The 23,209-nt window shown below is 40.2% G+C and overlaps 1 protein-coding gene across 1 annotated transcript in view; it reads left to right on the top strand.

Moving 5' to 3' along the window:
• LOC121278068 (A-kinase anchor protein 7-like) overlaps positions 1–23,209 on the top strand; it is a 184,503-nt gene that overhangs the window by 68,101 nt on the left and 93,193 nt on the right. The window contains exons 7-8 of the mRNA XM_041188122.1: positions 738–850; positions 19,409–19,553. Coding sequence (XP_041044056.1) covers positions 738–850; positions 19,409–19,553 — 258 coding nt within the window. The remainder of the gene's footprint in view (positions 1–737; positions 851–19,408; positions 19,554–23,209) is intronic.

Raw genomic sequence — 23,209 nt, 5'->3', positions numbered from 1 at the left:
TCTACCTCTCTACAACACTTCCTTCTTTTAAGAAGCTTCTTAAAATTTGTTTGACCTACTGTTCGGCCATCTACCCTTATATTGCCTTATGTGGCTCAGTGTCAAATTTTCCTTTATACTCCTCCTGTGAAGTGTTGTGGGCTGTTGTATTATGTTAAAGGCTGTAAATAAATTGAAGTTGTGATGGTTTGGAGGTGCAAAGGCTATATTCTTACTTACAGCCCAATCCACCTCTTACATTCTTCTGCATCGCTGTTTTACTTAATTTATATTTCTAATTAAAAAATCAAATGGAAACTTGCTTTTGAAAAAGATTGGTGTATATTTTGGACAAGATGCTTGGTGTTGTTGAAGAATGAGTTCTTTCCAGCAAAACATACTTATTGCAAGAATGGTCAAATGAGTAGTTTGAAATGTGTTCAGTGCATGAAATGGACTGAGACAAATAATGGTGACTTTTTTGTCAAGAGCATCTCTGCAAATGAGAAATCAGATTTGTATTGAACAGCTCTTGGGAAAAATATTGCAATAATTAATAATGTGTTGACCTCCAGTTTGTAATGCATATTCCACTTAATTTAATACATTGTTATTTAGCCAAGTAATTGATATGATTCTTCCTGAAACTATTGATTGTTTCTGTACTATGATAGACAGCAGACCATGGCACATTCGGAGAAGCATTATATGTCCATTTTATCCAGAATTAGCTAATTCTCAATTTCCTTATCCCACAGAGACTGTGAAGACAAGACTCCAAGCAAATGGCATTTTGACTGGAGACAGCAAAGCTTTTAAACCTCACCTGACCTTTATGAAACTATCAAGGGCACCAAAACTACGTCAGCAGGTCAGATCACATTTCTAATCAATCATAAGCAGGTATATAAGTAGAGCCAATATCAGAAACAGTCAACTGGAGTTGCTCAGCTCTAAATGCTGCTGCTGTACAGAAAATTTAATGAATGCTGCCCTTAAGAGAAGAATATTGGTTCGCAATAATCTTTTGTTTGTCACACAAGAAGGTATGTCCTTTTATTTCTGTGTTTACAAAAGTTCTGTGGAACAGAGATGGATGAAACAGTGGGGTTGCTGAAGGTGGAGACTTATGTTGCTGGATGTTCATCTTAGAGCATGGTGAATTGATTGACATCACAGTAATAATTTTGTTTTTGGTCATCGTTGTAAAGAATGTCAGCAATGTAGATTTTGTAAAAAAAAAAAACATTTTTGTACGCAATCAATATCAAGCATTTCCAGGCCAGTATAGTGCCCTAATTTCAAATTCAGGGGCACATTTCTTCTTGCAACTTTTCTCACTTGTTTCTCAAGCTAGCTATCTCTCTGGCCAATCTGAGTAAGTGGCAATTTATGCTAATGCAGCAGGAGCTGAGTTATAGTTGTCTGCATTTCTTTTACATGGAGCCGTTATCGCATACAAACAGAGGAGAGTTTCATCCCTATCAACAGAACAGAAACTAACCCAACCTCTAACCCACTGCACCATTCAATTCCTAAATTTGAAATCTTAATTCTTTTATGTTCTGTGTTAAATTTGAACTAACACTAAAATGAAACGAGCATTTCTAACACCTAGCACTACAAACCCTCTTTATACAGGAAATGTTGGCACAGTACAGCAGCAGTAGCTAAACAAGGAGAAGTGAATTATTCTGATACTCAAGCTGCAAAAGATGATGCTAATAGAGTTCCACACTTGTTTTGTGAAACGGATGCTTGTATGCACAAAGTGTAATCTGTCCTGGTTTCTATAGTGTTATGCTGTTTTCAATGAGGCAAAGATGGAGTAAATGTATATAAAATATAAACAAACATATGATCAGTGTGCAGTGAAAATATGGCTGGCTTTAAGAACAACTGATACTCTGCTTTTGGTAATGCATTGCTCCTGTAACGCCTTGTAAATCCAGGAATATTTTTATTAAAAGCATTTTATTACAGGTGTTCCACCTCCATTACATTGCCTGACTTCACCCTTGTCTGAGCTCAGCTGCTGAAACCATCATTGTTGCCTTCATTGACTCTAGACTCACCTATTCCAATGCATTCCTGGCTGTTCTCCTACATTCTACTTTCCATAAACTTGAGGTCATCCAAAACTCTTCTGCCTGTGTCTTAAATTGCAGCAAGTCCCATTCCTCTGTCACCCCTGTGCTCGCTGACCTATAATAGCTCTCAGTCAAGCAATTGATTTTAAAATTCTCTTCCTTGTTCTCAAATCCCTCCATGGCCTCACCCCTCCCTATCTCTGTACTCTCCTTTAGCCCTCTCTGAGATATCTGCACTCCTCTTGAACACCTCTGATTTTAATTGCTGCACCGTTGGTGGCCGTGCCTTCAGTTGCCTAAGCCCTAAGCTTTGAAATACCCTCCCTGCAATTCTCCACCTCTCTGCCTTACTTTCTTCCTCTGAGACACTGCTTAAAACCTACCTCTTTGACTGAGCTTTTGGTCATCTGACCTAATATCTCCCTTTGTGGCTCAGTGTCATATTTTGTTTAAAATGCTCCTGTGAAACATCTTGGGATGTTTTATTACATTCGAGGAACAACATAAATATCAATTATTGTTGGTCCGACCCCCTCACCTCTTTTCAAATCCTCATTCCCTACTGCCCATCAAAGTACCATAGCAAGTTTTACAGTGATATGTTCACTGCATTCCTCCTTCAGCCTCTTCACTGAGTGATTTCTCATCCTCCATTTCAACTCTCTCCTCTGAGTTCACTGCCCTTTTATCCTCCATTATGACCTACAGATAAATCTGTGATCACTTGTTGCATTGCTTTCCACCCACGTCCACCTCCCCTCCCTATCCTACTTCTTTCTGAAGCTACACCTGTAAACATCTCCTTCCCAATTCATTAACAATTATTCTTTAAAAATACCAACTGTCTAGCCCTTAACTCTCTATTCATCACAACATTTCTGCTCAACCACATCCTCACTTACACCTTCGATGCCATAGCTCCCATAAATATCATTTCTCTCTTTCCCGTTGGGCTCTCCTCCTGGTATGGTCCTCTTCTCAGCTTCCTTAAGTCCTCAGGAGGCAGACTGGAGTCCTTAAGTCCTAGGGAGGCAGTGTTTATGGCGAACAACTGATTTAGCTATTCACCATCAGATCTGACTGGACCACTTAAAGCACCTGCTTCTTGGGACCCATGTCACCTTCAAAATCTGCTCACAATTCTAGGATATTCCTGCAATGCAAAGATAAATTCCTGCTTCTTTAATGTACTGCAGACTGTCTTTTTGAACCCATCTTCCTTGTCTTCTCCATTGTCACCTCCAACAGCAAATGTGAGGACCTCATGGACCTCTTGGTCGCAAAGATTCAGGGCATCCAATCAGCTGCTTCTACCACTTGCCTCCCTTCCTCTAGCTCACCAGGCCAAACTTCCTCTAAAGTTTGCCTTTCCCTAGTCCTGAATATTTTTCCTTTTCTAGTTTCTCTCCTATCTCTCTTCACGCACTCTCCAAGCTCATCTTGTCCATGAGACCCACTTCCTGCTCATTAAACGCTATACCCAACAAACTGTTAACCAGACAAATTACCTTTCTGGCTCCAATAAGAACAGATATTGTTCCCAGTACTCTTGCCACTTACTGTTCCTTCGAATCTACTGTTGTCATGCCTCTCTTGACCCCACTGACCTTGCAAACATCTGACACACTTTCAACCTTTCTTTCCTCTCCAAAGACCTTAAATGTGTTGTCTCCTCTCAAATCAATGCTCATATTCCCTGAAATTAATCTCTCAAATCAGCTTTTACGCCCCTTCATTGTAGCAAATCTGCTCCTATCAGAGTCACAAATGATGTACTCTGTGATTGGGACAAAAGTAAACTATCTCTCCTCATTCTTCTTGACTCACTGTAGGTTTTCACAGAGTTGACCAGATCATCCTCCTCCAATACCTCTCCACCGGTGTCCAGTTGGATGGGGCTACTCTCAACTGGTTCCATTCCTATCTCGCCAGATATAGCCAAAAAATCATCTGCAACGGCTTCTCTTCCTGCTCACACACAGTTATTTCTGGTGTTCCCAAAGATCTATACATGGCCCTTTCCTATTTATTATCTACAAACTACCCCTTGGTGACATCATTCGAAAACATAGCATCAGCTTTCCCCACTGACAACACTCAGGTCTTTCTCAGCACCAACTCTCTCAACTCCTCTGCTGTCTCTAACTTATCAGACTACTTCTCTGACATTCAGTAATTCCCTCCAATTAAATATTGAGCAAACTGAAAATCCCCATGACAAACTCAGTTACCTAGATACCAACTCCATTCCTCTCCCTGGTAACTGTCTGAGGCTAAACCAGACTGTTCATGACCTTGGTGTCGTATTTGACCCAACGATGAACCCCTAGCCACATGTCCCCACCATCAGTAAGACTGCCTATTTCCACCTCTGTAACAGCACCTGACTCTGCTTCTGCTTCTGCCTCAGCTCATCTGCTCATCCATGCTTTGTTACCTCTTGATTTAACTATTCCATCAGACTCCTGGCTGGCCACCATGTTCTGCCTACTTCTGACCAAGCTTTTGGTATCAAGCTTAATATCATCTTAAACAAAAACAGAAAATGCTGGAAAAACTCAGCACATCTGGCAGCATCTGTGGAGAGAGAAATAAAGTTAACGTTTCGAGTTCGTATGACCCTTCCTCAGAGCATTAATTTCATCTTATGTGGCTCGGTGTCAAATTTTGCTACTTAACGCTCCCGTGAAATGCCTTGAGACATTTTATTATGGAAAAGGCACTGTATAAATTAAGTTGTCACTGTTGGTTTAGGTTTGGATGCTTTGTTTAGTTGCATAGAAACTAATGCTGAAGCCTAGACAAATTTGCCTCTGATGTTGAACTCCAGGAGGAAACAACAATTTAATCTCTGCAGTCAGTGAGCTCATTTTCGATCAGACTCCTCTTGTGTATTTATCCATCCTTAGATAATTTAGTTTTCTACACTACTGATTTGTATCTATAGGGACATAGCACAAATTGAAATTGACATGACAGAAACATTGCATGAAGTATGATATTGCTGCCTGTATGTGTATCTATATCATAACGCTAATTTATATGATTACAAGAAGTTAGTGCCAGAATATTTAGTTGACCTCCGGCTTTTAAACATGATTACCTTAGCCCTGTCAAGTTTCATTACCGCATCAAGGATAGAAAATGGCAAAAATGCTACCATGGCTTGAGTATACTATATGGGCACTTTCATGTCATCAGTTTAAAGTCATTGAACCAAAATTAATCAGGCCATGATACTGCAGGTAGCGCCCAGTTACATTGTACCACGTCATAAATCACAGCCCATGAAAATCTTCTGAAGAGATAAGATAAGTGAGAACGATCTGAGAAATACCTGGGTAGAAACAGCGTCAAAAAAATGCACATCTGTTGCACAGCTGATATTCGGCCCATAGATTAAATATCCACAGATTGTCAAAGCAGTTTGTTCTTGCAGTAAGCCGCACTTCGAAAAGGAATTTTATGGAAGTTTGGTCTATCCTAGGAATTGATCCTGTAATTATTGTTAGCAATACAAGAAGCAAATATCGTAAAGACTCAGCTCAAATCTAGAAATACAGTCAGAAGCACAAAGGATCTGCTTTATTTTGCATCAAAAAGCATCATCATTCTGGTAATTAATACAGATCTTTTAATTTGACTATCTAGTCTCGTTCACTTTTCATTTAAGCACTGGAAGCATTCAAGTGTTTTGGAATATTGTAGTTAAATATTGTGAAGATCACGGCGAGCGTCATGTTGCGTTATTGGTTCATATACTTGGAGTAATATTAGCTACCTCTTGTAGTTGGCTTGACTGCAGTTACTAGATTTCTTCAGCCATATATTGACAGTTCATAAATAAAACAGAAAATCTAGTGTTAAGTATTTTGAAAGACCTTGAATGCATAACATCTTTCAATTTGTAATACAGGTAATTCACAACTCAAAAGCTATGTTTCCTGTTTAAGCATAGCTTTAGTGTGTTACCATACAAGAACAACAACAGCATTTAAATCACACATTTAAAATAAAAGAGACGTGATTTTAAAAAAAGGTCAAGGGGTGTAATTTTAATTTTATTTATAATTTGGATGTGGCTTATTGAACTATTTTAGTGACAGCTTAATTTCGCATTTAGAACTTATCCAAATCTTTTCTACATTTCTATATACTGGTACATAAGCTGTTCAAATTTATGTCATTATTGTATCTGAAAAAATGTTAAGTATACGGCTATTTTTTTCACCAAGAGAAACTTCTGTATTATCTTTCCTTGGCCCAATGGTCAAGCTCCTGCCTTTGAGTCAGAAAATTGGGATTTTACATCCTACATCAGAGAGCTAAGCATTAAGTGTCCTATTTGGCGTCTGCTGCACTATTGGAGGTGCTGCCTTTTGGATGGCATATTGAACCAAAGTCCCATATGCCATCTTAGGAAGTTGTAAAAGACCCAATGGCACTTTTTTGAGGATCGGGGAAGTTCAATTGATGGCCCGACCAACATTTATCTCTCTAACAACACTAAGAACCAATGAGCTGATCATTTACGTTATCGGTGTTTGTGGGACCTTGCTGTCTGCAAATTCACTGCAGGGTTTCCTACGTTGCCACAGTGACTGCATTTCAAAAGCACTTCATTAGCTGCAAAACGCTTTGGACATCCTGAGTTTGTGAAAAGCACGATCTAAGTGCAAACCATTCTTTCTTTATATGAACCGCTAGGCAACTATAATGAGCAAATTACATCCAGTCTTAATATGTCTCTTCCTGTCACTAGATATTGTTACTTGGAACCCTGAAGGATTTTGCACTTGGCATATGCAGTGTTTTTGGATTAGTGTGTTGTGTTTTGATGTGAATCATGTTCAAATGTTTAACAAACTGAAGGCAGATTTTACCAAATTCTAGTCCATGAAGTCAGTGGCTTTTTATATTATAAATGTGTCTGCTTGAAGATCTGATTAAAAAAAGAATTGCATTTGTATAGTGCCTTTCATGAACACATGTCCCAAAGCACTTTACAACCAATTAATTAACTTTTGAAGTATAGTCAGTGTTGTAATGTTGGAAACTAAGCAACCAATTTGCACACAGTAAACTCCCACAAGCAGCAATGTGATAATGACCAAATAATCTATTCTTGTGACATTGTTTGAGGGAAAACTATTGACTAGGACACCAGGGAGTAACCCTCCTATTCTTTTTAGAAATAGTATAATGGAATCTTTTGTATCCACTTAAGGCAATCAGAGCTTCAAAGGTCTCGTCCAAAAGATGGCACCCCCAAAAATGCAGCATTCCCTGGTTACTGTACTGGAGTGTCAGCTTTGATTTTTGTGCACAGGATTAAGACTTGAACCCACAAACCTCTGATTTAAAGGTGAGAGTACTGACAACTGAGCCATGGCTGGCACACAATTAATGCTTTTAAAGCTAAAACAAGCTATGACCCTGGTAATTCCATCAACCCTTTGAAGGGGAAAGTGGGCCTTCCATTTGCCACTTATGGCTGCTGCTGACCCAATCCCAAAACCTGGGGGACAGGGTCATTTAAATATATTGGTCAGGTGCTTGTGCCTGTAATGGCACAACAGGAGCACCCATTTGCCTGAAGAAGCAGAACTCTGAGCATCACCTCATTGCTTTGACAGAGCACCTAAACCTCAGGAAATTACAAATAATATACCAGAAGATGTTTTAAAGATGATCCTGAATGAATAGAGGGTCAATCTGATCAAGATAATTAGTTATCCTGAAACTGAATGTATCTGTTTTCTTTCTTCCTGGAGGCTTCTGAAGGCTCACAATGAGACCTGTGCCTGCTGTCAGCAAGTTCAAGTCCAGCTGGACCCATTATTAATAAGCTGGAGGGAATTCTTGAGAATCCCCCACATATGCCCCCTAAACAGGTCAAGGATATAACTGAGATAGGCTTAAAAATGATCCCCGCACCCCGCACCCCGCACCCCGCCCCCCCCCCCCCCCCCCACACACACACACACACACACACACACACACACACACCAGGAATGCAATGTGCCAGGGCAGTTGGGAAGGATGGGAAGCAATTCTGTCTAGTAATGTATCATCCCCATAATGATTGTACCACAGTTCCACATGCAACTGAAATTTCTACCCTATTGTGTTTTTACCCCATTTATAGCCTGTAAAATTGATTTGTTGTTGAAAAAGTATTAACTTAATAAATAGATAACCATGATGTTACATTCCATTTATGATCACTTGCCATGTAGCACGTGAGACCTTTCCATCTAATCAATCACAGTATATTCTCTAAGTGCTATATTCTCTGAAAACTATTTGTTTTCATCTACATATGTCAACTTTGGTTTTCTTGCTGCTGTAATTTGCAAAAGAGTGAAACAAATTAAATTATTCACTTATTCTTGTCAAGTTTACACATCAGACAATACAGAAGAAGGCCATGCAGCCCAAAATGCCAGTGTCAGCTCTTTGAAAGAGCAATCAAATTTTTCTCGCGCCTCTGTTCTTTCCGTATATCTCTGTAAACTTCTCAATTTCAAGTATGTATCCAAGTTTCCTTTGAAATTTACTGTTGAATCCACTTCTACCATCTTTTTGGAAAGTGCATTCCAGATCGTAACAACTTATTCTGTAAAAAAAAACTCATTTCTTCTCTGGGATACTTTGAAGAAAATTGGTGAGCATAGAGCAACTCTTTGAACCTGTCAGTGAGACAGAAACAAATTTTACTCGTGGGTACATGTAATTCAGTGTGACTTCTGACTGTGCAGTGAACACATCAAAGACAAATTTTAAAATTGCAAAAAGAAACATATAACTTCTTTGCCAATGTGACTGTATTAGCAGAAAACAGATTTGATTGAATTTGACACCTTGTTAACTTAAATGATACTTATAAACAATTCTTATTAACTCCTTAAGGAACATGGGAGGAAGAATTGTGCTGGCCTTTGAATGTACCACCATCTGATGCACATCCCAGTTGTATGGTCCTTAGATTCTGTGAGGGGTTACACACCCCTTTTCGTAGAGTTTCGACCAATTTCCCTGGGCCACTGGGAAGTCTCCTGTGAATTTTGTTTCTGATTTTTATTATATGTGTTATGGACTTTATTTTCCAGATAGGTTTCTCATGAGAAACATCGAACTTTATTTGCAGGCTGCATTAGCAGTTACATGCTTCCATCAAGCCTCACAACTAGAAGAATAACCCGCACTCTAAGGTTCCCCACACTAGAGCTTATTCGTTCATGCTGTCATGTGATACTATACAACCCAAAAAGTCTTAAAGCTACAGGCACTACATTACTTAAAGCTACAACTACTACAATATGTATCAACCAGAATATCTTAGCTAGATGCCTTGCAGACATAGAAAGGTGTCACTGTGTTTAAGAGCTTCCAGAAATTTATATATTGAGTTTCCGTTTGTGAGACTGCAGATAACAACACTCTATTTAGGCTTAGGTCATTACAAATGTATACAGGGAAAGTGCTGAAATTTAATCAGTCAAAACTACAGTTCCCAGTATAGAATGCCTAACATTTCTGCTGTTGAATGCTGCTCCCAGTCCCGCAAAATTCTTCTGTCCCAACACTGGTCAATACCCACTCCACCATAGTTGCCTTCTCCCCATTTAACATGCTACTCTGGCTCCGGTGCAGTGTTATGATCCCCAGTTGAGGTTACCACTGGACAAGCTTGATCCCAGAGTGAAACCCAGCTTGATAGATCCTAACTTTTATTTGTTTGTTTAGATACATGGAGAGGGGCTTCTGAACAGAGTCTCTGGAGTCAGTTAATGAACTTTTAACAAAAGAATAAAACATTTATTAAACAAGGAAAGACTAACTATATTACAATACTCCTTCACCCACAACTATACCTTTACAGATATATACAGATTTGTAAGTGTAACACAAGTTACAAAAGCTATCTTATACTCTAATGTTCACAGTAAGTACAGTCCATGTAAACCAATTGGCAATCTGTGGTCAGACACACCACACTCTGAAACCAAGTGACAGATGCCACTTCAACCAGATGTTATGGATCTCTCCTCAACTCCCCTCAGACACTTCTTATGCCAACCAGTCTCACTGAACTCCGACTTTCACTCAAGGGTTTCCAATCTCTACTCTTGAAGGGCTTGCTTTGGAATATTCTCCTAAACTGGTGCTTTCTCTCAGATGCCTTCCGAAAGGGTTCACCTCCAGGATTTTGAACTCTCCTTCCGGTGTTCCTCTACCCTAGTTCACCACATGCGATCAAGCTGTCTTCCATGCACTCTCTTTCACTGACTCAGCCATCAACAGTACACCACTGCTTCACATGCCCAAAGCAAAGAGTTACAGGCCTTCAGCCGTCTCTTTGGACCTTCTGGCCTCTTGCACACTGTTCTTGCTTTAAATCTGCTTTCTGCAGCTTTTATCTCTTTAAATCTGAAGCTTGGAGCCTTTCTCTCTGCCTCTTAACTGTACTTAGCAGGACATTTTCCAAGTTTGTGTCCTTCCTTTTGACTAGAAGGTCTGCTTGGGACTTTCCCCTGTTTCTGTCTCACTCCTTTGGTCTTGGGACCTTTTGATTCTTTTGGGAAATCGGCTCTCACTCTGCAGTTCCCTCTCCCAATGTCCAGTCTCCCTGGAATCCAGGCTTTAAACTGAACTCAAAACTACTGTTCCTTTAGTTTTTCTGTGTGGTTGTGGGAGGGACTTGCCTCTCCGGACCCCTGTTGCTAGGCAACAGCCCAGTTTCTCTACTCTTGTTTGTTTAACTTAACTGCTACAGTTGTAAAACTCTCATTAGAAATGCAGGCACCTTTTAAAGTGAAACTAAAACTCAGTTTGACCTTTCCTTAGCACACAGATACAGAAATACAACTTAAACTTTAAAGCTCATTCCTCACACCCACAAATACAAATATAACTTACTTAAACTGTCTCTAATTCCTAACAGCACCACCACTTTCAGTAATAAATGAATGAGACTTGGGCTCAGACTTGCATCTCAGCAAATTTTTACTGATGACACAAGCACTTCACATTTCATATTCGGTGTATCCTTTAATTCACTAAGTCATACCATGGGAGTTCTGTTGGTATCACATGTAATGACTGCACTAAGGTGGGGTATCATGCCAAAAAAAATATTGAAAATTGGAGGCTATTTGTGAAAGACATTGAACATCATAATGTGCTCACTACGAGACCACTTATATGATACTTGGTTAATTTAACTCTTTAAATAAATGATATCTAAAAGATCTTTGGCATCTATTCTTTATTTAATTCCCTCTCAGCTATGTTATATAAAGTATATGTTCAAATTAGAAGAGAATTTTGTGGTGAGGAGGCACTTAGCATGGGCTCTGATATTTGAATGTGATTCTCATGAATGGTGTATACTTTGTTATCTACTGTTTCTCAGTGCTCATAATATTTGAAGTGTAAACATCGGATTTTATTTTTCAACAATTTTGTAGCCACTGACACTGTTTCAGTAGAGGTGTTAATTTAATACTCTATGACTTCTTGAGAAGTGCACTTCTCCCTTCCATCGGCAACTATCAATTACATTCAGTCAAACATGAAATTTTCTTCAGTTCACTGTGTTGAAACGGTAAATAATTTTGAATGGAAAGACCTCATTTCTGAATTGAAAACAATCCTCAGATGAATGTTCTAGACTTAAAGCAATGCAAATTTCCCCTTCACATAGCCCTGTAATTCTTATAATTTCTCTGGTGAGCTTGTCCATTTGGCTAGATTTTGGATGCACCTTATAAATTTACTTTTCAAATGTTTTTTATGTCAGGAGATTACTGATCCCCTGCATCATGTCTTGTTATATTAAAAAATCAGTTCCCTTGTGCTAGCCTCACTGTCCATTGCAGTTGGTATTCTCACTTGAGCTTTTTGAGTGATTACTTTTTACTTACTCTTTTACGGGGTGTGGACATCGCTGGACAGACCAGCATTTATTGCCCATCCCTAATTGCCCTTGAGAAGGTGGTGGTGAGCCGCCGCCTTAAACTTCTGCAGGCCATGCGGTGTAGGTACACCCACAATGCTGTTTGGAAGGGAGTTCCAGGATTTTGACTCAGTGACAGTCAAAGAACGGCGATATATTTCCAAGTCAGGATGGTGAGTGATTTGGAGGGGAACTTGCAGGTGGTGGTGTTCCTATACATCTGCTGCCCTTGTCCTTCTAGATGGTAGCGGTCATGGGTTTGGAAGGTGCTGTTGAAGGAAACTTGGTGAGATGTTGCAATGCATCTTGTAGATGGTACACGCTGCTGCTACTGTGCATTAGGGTGGAGGGAATTAATGTTTAAGGTGATGGATGGGGTGCCAATCAAGCAGGCTGTTTTGTCCTAGATGATGTCAAGCTCCTTGACTGTAGTTGGAGCTGCACTGATCCAGGCAAGTGGAGAGTATTCTATTATACTCCTGACTTGAGCCTTGTAGATTTTGGAAAGACTTTGGGGAGTCATGAGTGAGTTACTTGTCGCAGAATTCCCAGCCTCTGACCTGCTCTTGTAGCATTTATATGGCTAGTCCAGTTCATCTTCTGGTCAATGGTAACCCCCAGGATGTTGATAGAGGGGCAGTCAGCAATGGTAATGCCATTGAATGCCATGGGGAGATTGGGCATTGTCTTGCACTTGTATGGTGTGAATGTTACTAGTCACTTATCAGACCAAGCCTGAATGTTGTCCAGATCTTGCTGCATTTGGACATGGCTTACTTCATTATCTGAGGAGTCGTGAATGGTGCTGAACGTTGTGCAATCATCAGTGAACATCCCCACTTCTGAGTTTATGATGGAGGAAACCATCGAGCATACAAATTAGGAACAGGATTGGCCACTTGGCCCTTCGAGCCTGCTCCACCATTCAATTAGATCATGCTGATCTGATATTAACCTCAATCACACTCGTGCCCACCCACGATAATCTTTGACCGCCTTGCTTATCAAGAATATATCTACCTCTGCCTTAAAAATTTTCAAAGGTTCTGCCTGGGAAAGTCATTGATGAAGCTGCTGAAGATGGTTGGACCCTGTGGGACCCCTGCAGCGATGTCCCAGGACTGAGATGATTGCATTTATCATTGTGCATTGCATTCCAGACATGCTCAGATAGCTTCTGGCTAAATGCAACCTGAAAATCCTCAGAGAGGAGAAAGGCAATGAAGTAAGTGTAGGGGAGTACATATTTTTCAATAAATAAATTGATGCATCACATTCACTAAACAATGGAACTAAGTTCCAAATAAGATCACTCTTTTTCTCCGCCCTAGATAGTAAAATAGAGTTTTTGTATAAATAAGTTATGAACTTGCAATATTTGCATATTTCTTTGTATGACAATTTCTGCTACAAAATAGAATCAAGCATTGAAACTTTAAATTTCAGTAGGGCTGGAAAACAGAGCACTTCATATTGGCTGTCTATTATTTGCCCTGTATGACTTTATTTTTCATTGAAGTAGACTGAAAGGGAAATCAGGTAGGGTGCATAATGGGTGAGCAATTCAATATTGCTTGTTTTACACACCTACTAACGTAGTAAAGTTCCACTCAATGTAAGTAGAATCATCGAAACATATACAATAAAAATGAATTTGCCTTTTGCATGCATCTTATCTAACTTGCTGCTTTTGTCTACCAAATCTTTGTATTCAAGCCTTCAACAGTTTCACAGTTAGATTTGTACATTTAGGAATTAGATCTACAATCAATTATTTTCAATTTGCTCCAGGTTATTAGCAACCAAACTGGTTCAAGGTCCCATAATTATTATATTGTGCATGCTTGTTGAGTTTCTGTCAACTGATAATGAGATAATTGTACATGGTGATGAATTAAAACATTGGATATGTTAGAAGATAAACTTCATAAATGGATCTGACATCTGTTTTAATTTTTAAGTGAGCTGATGAAACTTAAACACTTTTTTCTACATCTGTGCCCATCTGGACTGATTTGGAAATTACATTAATTTTAAGCCTCTCTCTTAAAAATAGAGTAGGTAAAAAGTATGATTGAATTGTGAAATGCAGAAGGCCATGTGTTCAAATCGCCAGGTTTTCAAAAGTAAACTGGATTAGTTCCCAAAAACCCCAATAATAACATAATGTTATTATATGATGTACAGATAAATAAAGGGGGAGGAGAGATGGTGGTGTAGTGGTAATGTCACTGGACTAGTAATCCAGAGACCCAGGCAGGGCCAGGGAGAGAAATCATGGGCCTCAGTGCTTCTCCTGTTTCCGGGCCCCTTATTCCTCCCCCCAACTTTAACTCTTCCCCTCAGTCAAGCATTTTTTCCCCTTTCAGGTTCACCAATCAATTCACCAAAAAATCACAGAAAGATCCTAGTAAAATGGTAATGGCCATTGTTCTCACCTCATTATCAGTATCATCCAATATATATGCAGCATGGGTTATTAATAATAAGAGCAGCAATGATATAATGCAGTGTTAGTTTGTGTGCACCCTATAGGTGATCTAACCGTGGCTATTAAACAAACCGGAAAGTACAAATTTTACTTTAGCATTGTGCAATATTGTTAATTCAACAGGAAAATATCCCATTAGTTATTTTTGACACAGTGCAGATGATGACACTGATTTCAGTGACTGCCTCAGTCCTCATTAACATGTTCTGCACATTGCACCATATGGACACGGTGACAATAAATTCATATTTGGAGAAAGATTCAATACTTGTGACCCACATAAACTGCACAAGATCTCTTCCATTCTGTAGAAGTTGAAAAAGACTTTCTTCTGTCTGAGTGCATATTATTTGATATTATTTCATATAAGGGGTGTAATTTCATTCTATTTTGTTAGTAATCCCACAGGGTAGAAAGATCAAATGACTCTTGAGCAACAAAGTAGAATGACTGAGCAACATAGGCCTTCAATGTCAGTGAGAAGCGTTGGAGCCCTTGGGTGTCTCTGTGTGACACAACTTATAAGAAACCAGAGGACAAAGACTGAATGGTTCAAAATTGTATCTGTATTTTCTTGATCAAGTCTGAAGACCCTGCTGATTGCTGCTTCTCACTACAATACATTTTCAATATCTACTGTGCAATACAATTTTATCACAATATTTCAATACCTCAAAAAGCTCATAAAAGCACCAAGATAGAGTGGGATAATAATTAAGTAGACAAAAGGACAAGATTGAAGTCAATGGAAAAGACGCTTGAGAATCATGAGCAGCGTAAAACAGGTTACTGATTAAATCTGAGCCCATTATGCTCTTCTGTCCTGGCAATCTCACCCCACAAAGTCCACTCACAGTAAACTTTTATTAGCAACAAAATAAACAGAACTGCAGCCAACTAGCTGAATTTAACTCATCCTTCCCAAATGACATACAAACACACATATTAGGAGCAGGAGTAAGCCATTTGGACCCTCGAGCCTGTTGCGCCATTTGACAACATTGCCTACATTATTACCAGTAACTGCAACTCAAAGGTACATAATTGGCTGTAAAGCAATTTTGGACAAAGTGAAAGCTGCCGTATAAATGTAGGTTTTGTCTTGCTTTCATTACACCTGCATGCTGTAACTCTTTCGAGTACAAACCCGTTTCCATCTGTTTCAGATGAAGTTACATAGTTTGCCATTGTGAGATTTGAACTCTTGATCTTGGGGTTACAAACCCAGTACCATAACCACTTGGCTATTTAGGCCAAGCACCTGCATGCTGTAGGCAGAGTGACTACAACAATGGTGAAATTGGAGGCCCAATGCTGATTCTGTCAGGATAATTAATCACAGAGCAATCAACTGATGTTAGGAAAGTGGCTATGAAGAAATCACTGCATTTACAAAAACAATTCAAATCTGTAGCTAATCTCTCAACCCCCCACTCCAACCTTCCCTTCCCCAAGCCCCTTCCAACTTCCCCCCCAATCCCCCTACAAACCCCCCAAACTTACTCCAACCCCCAGCCTGTCCCCCTCCCTAAATCTCCCTCTAACCTCCCCTTTACCCTCCCTCCAACCCCCCTCTAACTTCCCCCAATACCCCCTAGAAACCTCCCCTCTAACCTTCCCCTCCCAACCCACACTCCAACCTACCCCCCAAACCCCCCCAACCTCACCCCCAAGCCCTGCATCTAGCCTTCCCTAACCCCCTCCAACCTCTCCTCCCCTATCCCCCAACCACCCCTCCAACCTCCCCCAACCACCCCCCACAACACCACCTCCCCTGCCCCCAACCTCCCTCTTCCAACCTCCCTCTTGTCACACACACACCAACCAATTGGTTATAAAATTATAGGAATTTCACTTACCTTTTTCAAGCAAGAACACTCTCAGGCAGGAGCTATGCTGCTGCTTCTCACCTTTTTTGTAGCTTTGTAGTTTTCTGGCAGTCTTTTCAAAAAGAAAAATCAGAAGCATGAAGCTGCCCAAAGGTCAGAAACAGCAGGGCTGCAAATAATGAAACTGATCTGACACTGACAGACTGGCTTTAAAAAGACTGGAACTCTCTGCTTCTGATTTTTTTTAAGCCAGTCTGTGGCTTTCGCTGCTCAGTCTGGACGACAAATAGGTCCATTTAAAACACAGAGCCTGGCCCCCCTGACCCCCAGCCCCAGGCCCCGGTGTTTGGTACTGTCTGCAGCCCCCTCTCCCAAGCCCTGGACTCAGGCCAATGCTCTATAGACATGGGTTCAAATCCCACCACGGCAGCTGGTGGAATTTGAATTCAGTTAACAAAACCTGGAATGTAAAGCTTGTCAGGGTAATGGTGACCATGAATCTATTATTGATTGTCATAAACATTCATCTGGTTCACTAATGTCCAGCCTTCCTTACCTTGTCTGGCCTACACGTGACTTCAGACCCACAGCAATATAGTTGACTCTTAACTGCCCTTTGAAATGGATTAGCAATCCACTCAGTTCAAGGGAAATTAGGGATGGGCAACAAACGCTGACCATGCCAGTGACACCCACATCCCATGAAAGAATAAAGAAACAATTCCAGATTAGGAATAATTTTAACATTTTAACATGCATTTCTGTCAGATTAATCTCTCTCTTTTGATCCCAAGCAATTACCTTGCAGCTCAGGCCTTCACCAGAAACTGCTAAAGTGGGTCAAAAATCACGTTGCCGCTGATTTTACTTTCTGTCAGGATGTGCCTACCCAGTTAGCTCATTTGGCCAGGCAGCTAGTGGATGGATCAACAGCACAGGGCTTATTCCCTGTTTCTGCTGAGGTAGACTTGGTGCCTGACTCCTTGCAGTAAAACATCATGACAATTTACTGAGGTTCAGCGAATAATCGCCAAGGACCCCACCCATCATCATAAGCATTCACTCCCTCCACTGCTGACACACAATGGCAGCACTGCAGCAACTCACCAAGCCTTTTTCAACAGCATCTTCCAAACCTGCGATGATCTTCCCTCCATCATAAGGTCAGAAGTGGGGCTGTTGGCTGATTAGACAAATCCCTCCACCTCTCTTTCTTCCTTTAAGAAATCCCTTACAACATACAAGCCATAAATAACGTATATACTTGTTCTTGGATCAATTCAAGTACAGTAATTTCCAAACGAATCATGTTAATACATAATATTTGCTAGCTAAAGTTTTCATTCAAAAATGTACCTGCCAACTAAAACAAGAATTGTAATTTTACCATTAAGTTGTTTTAGTGAATTGTCAAAGGGTGAATAAATTATAAAATTTACATTAACTTTTAGAATTGTCAGGAAGGCATCATAATTTCCATAATGTTATTGGGATTTATTCGTAAAATAGAGTAATAGTGTGTGAGTGTGTGTGTGAGTGAGTCTTAATTGAATTAGAGGCAGCTAGCCTGGGTGTTTTGATGTAAGAAGAGAAGTTAGGCTTGAAATGTTAATTAAGTAAACATGGGGAAATTTAGAAACACAGGTGTCAAGGGAACATTTGCATTTTTAAATAAACCAGACTAGATTGTTTTCAAAAGAGGGACTGAGATATGTCACCTAACCAGATGAAGTTTAGAAAGAGTGTATTTATTTTTCCCAAAGATTGCTGGCCAAACTTAGTGCTATGAGAGGTTTTTATTTTCAGGAAGATAAAGTCCAAAGGCATAGTGAAACAATAGATATTTGCATTCACAGGGGAAAATATATATAAAGGAGAGAAGACTGTTTGTAAGGGAAGGCATTTTAAGATCTTACAAGTGTGAAAGCCTTCAGCATTTATGCCTCGAACTGTTGTCTTCAAAGGACTGAAGTTAAGAAAACTGACTTTGAATTTGACTTGTTCAGGTTATCATGTTTCTTTGCCTGGGTCTTTTAAAGTCTTTGGGCAGAACTTTGCCCTTGGTGGGTGGGCTTGGTGAGCGGGTGCAGCCGCGAAGCTGACCGCCGCCTGCGATCGGCGCCGTACTACTTTTTCATGCTGAGTGCTGCGTGTGTGGGCAGGGGGAGGAAGGTGAGTGGGCCAAGCGCAAACTACCCACATGTGCGCAAGTGAGCGCTTCATAATCTCCCTTAGGCAACTCAGAGGTGAAGCGTTGTTTGAAAAAAAGACAATAAAGAAAATAAAAATGTAATGAAACATGTCCCCTCATGTGACTCTGTCACATAAGCAGGAACATGTTATTAATTCAATTTTAAAACTTTTATTTTATCTTTATTTGTTTTTGGAAACCTCATCCCACCCGTCGATGAGGTTTCCATAAAAATGCAAAGGCTGCTTGGCCTTTTTGCCTGCCCGCCAACCATTAGATTGGACGGGCTGCGAAACATTCAACTTAATTGATTACTTAATGGCTTTAACAGGCCTTTTAATTGTTGGCAGGTGTGCTGCCAGCTCTGGTGCACGCCTGCCGGCTGAACTATCACGCCATTGCGTGTTGACGGCACGCTCCCCCGACATCACGCATCATTTTACGCTCAAGTGGGTCGGGCGCACGCCCGGCTGCCAAGCGAAATTTTCTGCCCCATGTGCCTTACTGTTGCCTTAAAAAAAGTGCAACTGGGAGTTAGATTGATTAGGGGATTTAGAAGTTATACTCATAATTTGTAGATCTATGCATGTATTTAAAATCATTTCTCTTAAAACTAAATTAAACATTTATTAATATTAAGAACTGTAAGACTTGGTGGTCTTATTACTACTGAATTCAAGGCTTGCATCTCGAAATTTATACAAACTCCAAAACAAGTTGTGGCAGTTTCCCTTTGGGATTTGACCAACTCAGCATTTACCATCTGCTGTGCCGTAACGGAATGGCGAACATGTACTATTATTGAAATGATTGCAAACCTATTTTTGCAGCAGTTATAACAGCAACAACCATATTTACTATTTGCAGGGAATTAAGAAGTTTTCTCCAGAACTATATAAAAATTTTGAAGATCATTATTTTGGTGATGAGATTGTGACTTGTCTACATCTTTGCTCCATGCTGAAGAGGAAACAACCAAATGGCTATCACTGTGAGACGTCGGTTGCTGTGGGTAAGTGTATATTAATGCATTGAGCTAACATGGAGGTCTAAGTTAATTTACCATATTTTAGTTGATGATCTTTGCCATTGCGCAAAGGCGTCAAGAGCAAATGTTATGTTCAGGTATATCAAGATTAGTGGCTGAGGGATAATTAGACTAAGCTGCACAGAGATAATTCAGTCCCAATTTTTGAGCCCCTAAATTCTGTTCTAATTTTTGTATTTTCAGGACCCATATTTATAATGTGGAATGCATATGCAAATTTGCCACGTGGTAAATACATCCCCTTTCTTTTCTTTTGCTTTTTCTCTTGCTTTCTTCTAATTCAACCTTCCCCCCACCTCACCACCTCTCTTATTCAGCCCCAGGTTTATCTTTCAACCCGTCCTCTCTTTCAAGCCTTTTTTCTAGTCTGAATCTCTCTTTTTTTCTCTCTCTCTCTCTCACGACGCACAGTCTCTCACACACACACTCACTCTCTCACAGAGTCCTCCCCAACTTTCTGCAGCACTTCTGAGGTTTTGTGGCTGGCAATGGTTCTTTCCTTCTTGCTGGTGGGAATTCCACTGAGGGTCCAACATGCATATTAAACGATACAGAGAGCCAAACAGAGGCAAAACATGCCTGATATGCAATAAACTGTACCAGATCAAGCAAAAGAATGGACAAGGATGAATTTCAAAGATTTAAATCCAAATTAGTGAGGCATGAGACAAGTATCTGCCAGCAAATAATGAACAAACAGAGCAGTATCAAACATGTGAAATATAAAACTGAAAACGCTGGAAGTACTTAAGCAGGTCTGGCAGCATCTGTGTGGAGAGAGACTAGAGTTAATGTTTCAAGCATGCGACCTTTCATCAGAATCAAATTGGGGATCAAACACATGGTCTGCTTATCAAAGTGAGTGAAGGCTGAAATGGCACTGTTGCCTGTGAGTTAGAAAGTTGTGGGTTCACCATACCCCAACGGCTTAAGCATTTAATCTCAGCTGGCTGTCCAATGCAGTGCAGTACTGAGGGAGTGAGATATTAAACCGAGGTCCAGTCTGGCCTTTGAGCAGGAGATATAATATCCCATGGCTTGTTTCCTTTAAAATGTAGTTTTTGCATGCTGTAATTTTTTTTCAGTGTGCTTTTTTTCGCTTTAAGCTTTTTCATCACTGGGCAGGCACACAGCTGTGCACTCATGTAGCTTAGCAGGGTCATTGCATGGTGCTATTTGAAGAAGAGCAGAGGAATTGTCCTGGTCATCTATTTAAAATATATCCTTCTACCCACACCTAAAACAGAGGATCTGGTCATTGATTTCATTGCTGTTTACAGGACCTTGTTGTGTGCAAATTAGTGGCCATGTTTTCATGCGTTACAACAGTGACGATATATTAAATGTACTTTATTTGCTGTTAAATGCTTTGGGACATCCTGGAGTTATTTCCAAATTCAATAAGGTTAATTCTCTAGAGCAAAAGATTTTTAATTTAAATACTGTTCATTTTTAAAATTGCCAGCAGAACTTTTTAACTCTTGTGCAGTTAATAAATGGGTATCTGTGGATTCTGTTTAAATAGCTCTTTAGTTTTTGCTTTTATTTATCATGCAAGTGCTGGGGAAGGGTAATAGGTACAAGTGTACATAATTGGCAAGCAAAAACAATTTTTTTATTAACATAGTCAATGACATGTGTTGCAGATAAAACACTAGGCATACAAGTCCATAACGCTGTAATAAGAATAAGTGTACTCATTCTATTTAAAGTGAGGCAGCCACCGTTGGGCTGAAAAGATAGCGTTTGAGAGCAAAATAACCTTATTCAGGCTCTAACCACTGTGTTATGAACGGAGCAGGAAGTTGCACTGTTGCTGGCGATGGATTCACTTGGCAGCATGCAGTTTGGGACCGCTGCTGTTGTGCCTTTGTATTGCACAGTGTTTTCCTTGTAGAAAAATGGTGAATGAAATTTGGAAGGCTGCTGTGATAAATTCATAACAGCAGTCTACTATCGAGGGGAAGGGAGCTGTGACTTGGTACACTGACTAGAGCATTCTTGTTAGCCCAATTGTTGAACTAACTAAGGCCTTGTACAAAGATAGTATAGCATTTAAGAATGGTCTTAAGGTATGAGAGGGAGGTGGAAAGATGATATGGAGAATTAGGGGCTTAGGTAGCTTAACGTACAGCTACCATTGGTGGGGCTAAGGAAGAGTGACCGTTGCTTTACAGCCAATTTTGGATGGTGGGTCGGGGTTATAGCTTAGGAAGAGACAGGGGAGGGAAAAGCCTTTAATAAATTTAATTACACATGTGCATTTTGATGGTCAGAGCATACTGGTATTTCCTGTGTGCTCATGAGTCTCTTAGTGTGAAGTTGGAAAATTATTCTGAACACGAGTGGTGTTCTGCTTATGAATAATGTTAGTTTTATTTTTAATTTTTAAAAAACTGTTTAATGATAATTTAAATAAATAGTGCTCCTGCTTGTCAGTTAAGGAGAAATGTGGCTACTATGAGCTGTAATTTGCATTTTAGGTAGATTTGTGACATTGGGGATTGCAGCCTGTGAGCGGCTTTGCAAGTAACTCACAAGGGGACCTGTTCTGTTCTCTCTGAGGATTTTAAGTTCATTTGAATGTATCACAGTTGGTGTCCTGTCTTTACTTTTCACAAAATTGATGTGGGAGTCAGATATTTGGTCACTTGGTACGCTTTGTGATTTTTGAAGGTAGCCCCATGAGAAAATCATGGGATAGTAAGGGGCGGAAAGGAATCACTCGGCCCATCGAGTCTCCTTTGGATCTTTTGAAAAGGAACCCAGTTAGTCCCATTCTTGTTCTTTCCCATATCCCTGTGTTTTTGCTCTTTCAAATATTTATCCAATACCCTTCTGAAAGCTACTGGTGAATCTGCACCACTGTTGTTAGGCAGTGCATTCCAAATCCTAACCACTTTTTGCATTAAAATGTTTCTCTCGTGTCACCTCTGGTTCTTTTGCTACTCACCTTAAACCTGTGCCTTCAGTCATTGGAAATAGTTTCTCTATTCTATCTAAATGTTTCACAATTTTAAACAACTCTGCAATTTGTCTTTTTTTTTACCTCAGCCCCAACCTTTTGCTTTATCTCATTTCTTGCACCTTTCAGGAAACAAAGAAAACTAGCTGGGAAAGTTTTCCTTTGCTGCTTAGATGTTCCTCCTGACAAGACACAAAGAGGTGATGCTGACTGCACTCTCAAACCTGAGTCCCTGATTATAACTCTCAACCAGGAATCATGCCTTGGATGCAAACCAACCCCCCCCCCCCCATAGCGGCTGGCATCAGAAATTTGAACTCCCACATTTCACCTGCACAGGCTTTGTCAGTCACCAGTCTGAATCAGTGGGAAGCAAAAGCTGACTGGCAGGAAGAGTGCAGGAAGTTGTGCAGCAGGAGGCCACTCCTGAATGAGAGACTAAAGGTTTCCTTGTGGGATCAGACCGAGTGCTCCTGCCCCTCCTGACTCACAGGGAAACTAAAACAAAATGAAAAAAATAGCTTTCTAGGACCTTTCTGGCCTCAGCTTCTCTGGATGCAAGTTTCCCCACACAGGCCTCCAATTAAAATTGCAGTTGACCCAGTGATGTAATCAGAGCCTAATCTGCATATTTAACCTCTGCTGAAGTTGCAGC

This window comes from Carcharodon carcharias, chromosome 5, assembly GCF_017639515.1.
Source record: "Carcharodon carcharias isolate sCarCar2 chromosome 5, sCarCar2.pri, whole genome shotgun sequence".
Taxonomy (NCBI): domain Eukaryota; kingdom Metazoa; phylum Chordata; class Chondrichthyes; order Lamniformes; family Lamnidae; genus Carcharodon; species Carcharodon carcharias.
This window is presented reverse-complemented; position numbering and strand designations above follow the sequence as displayed.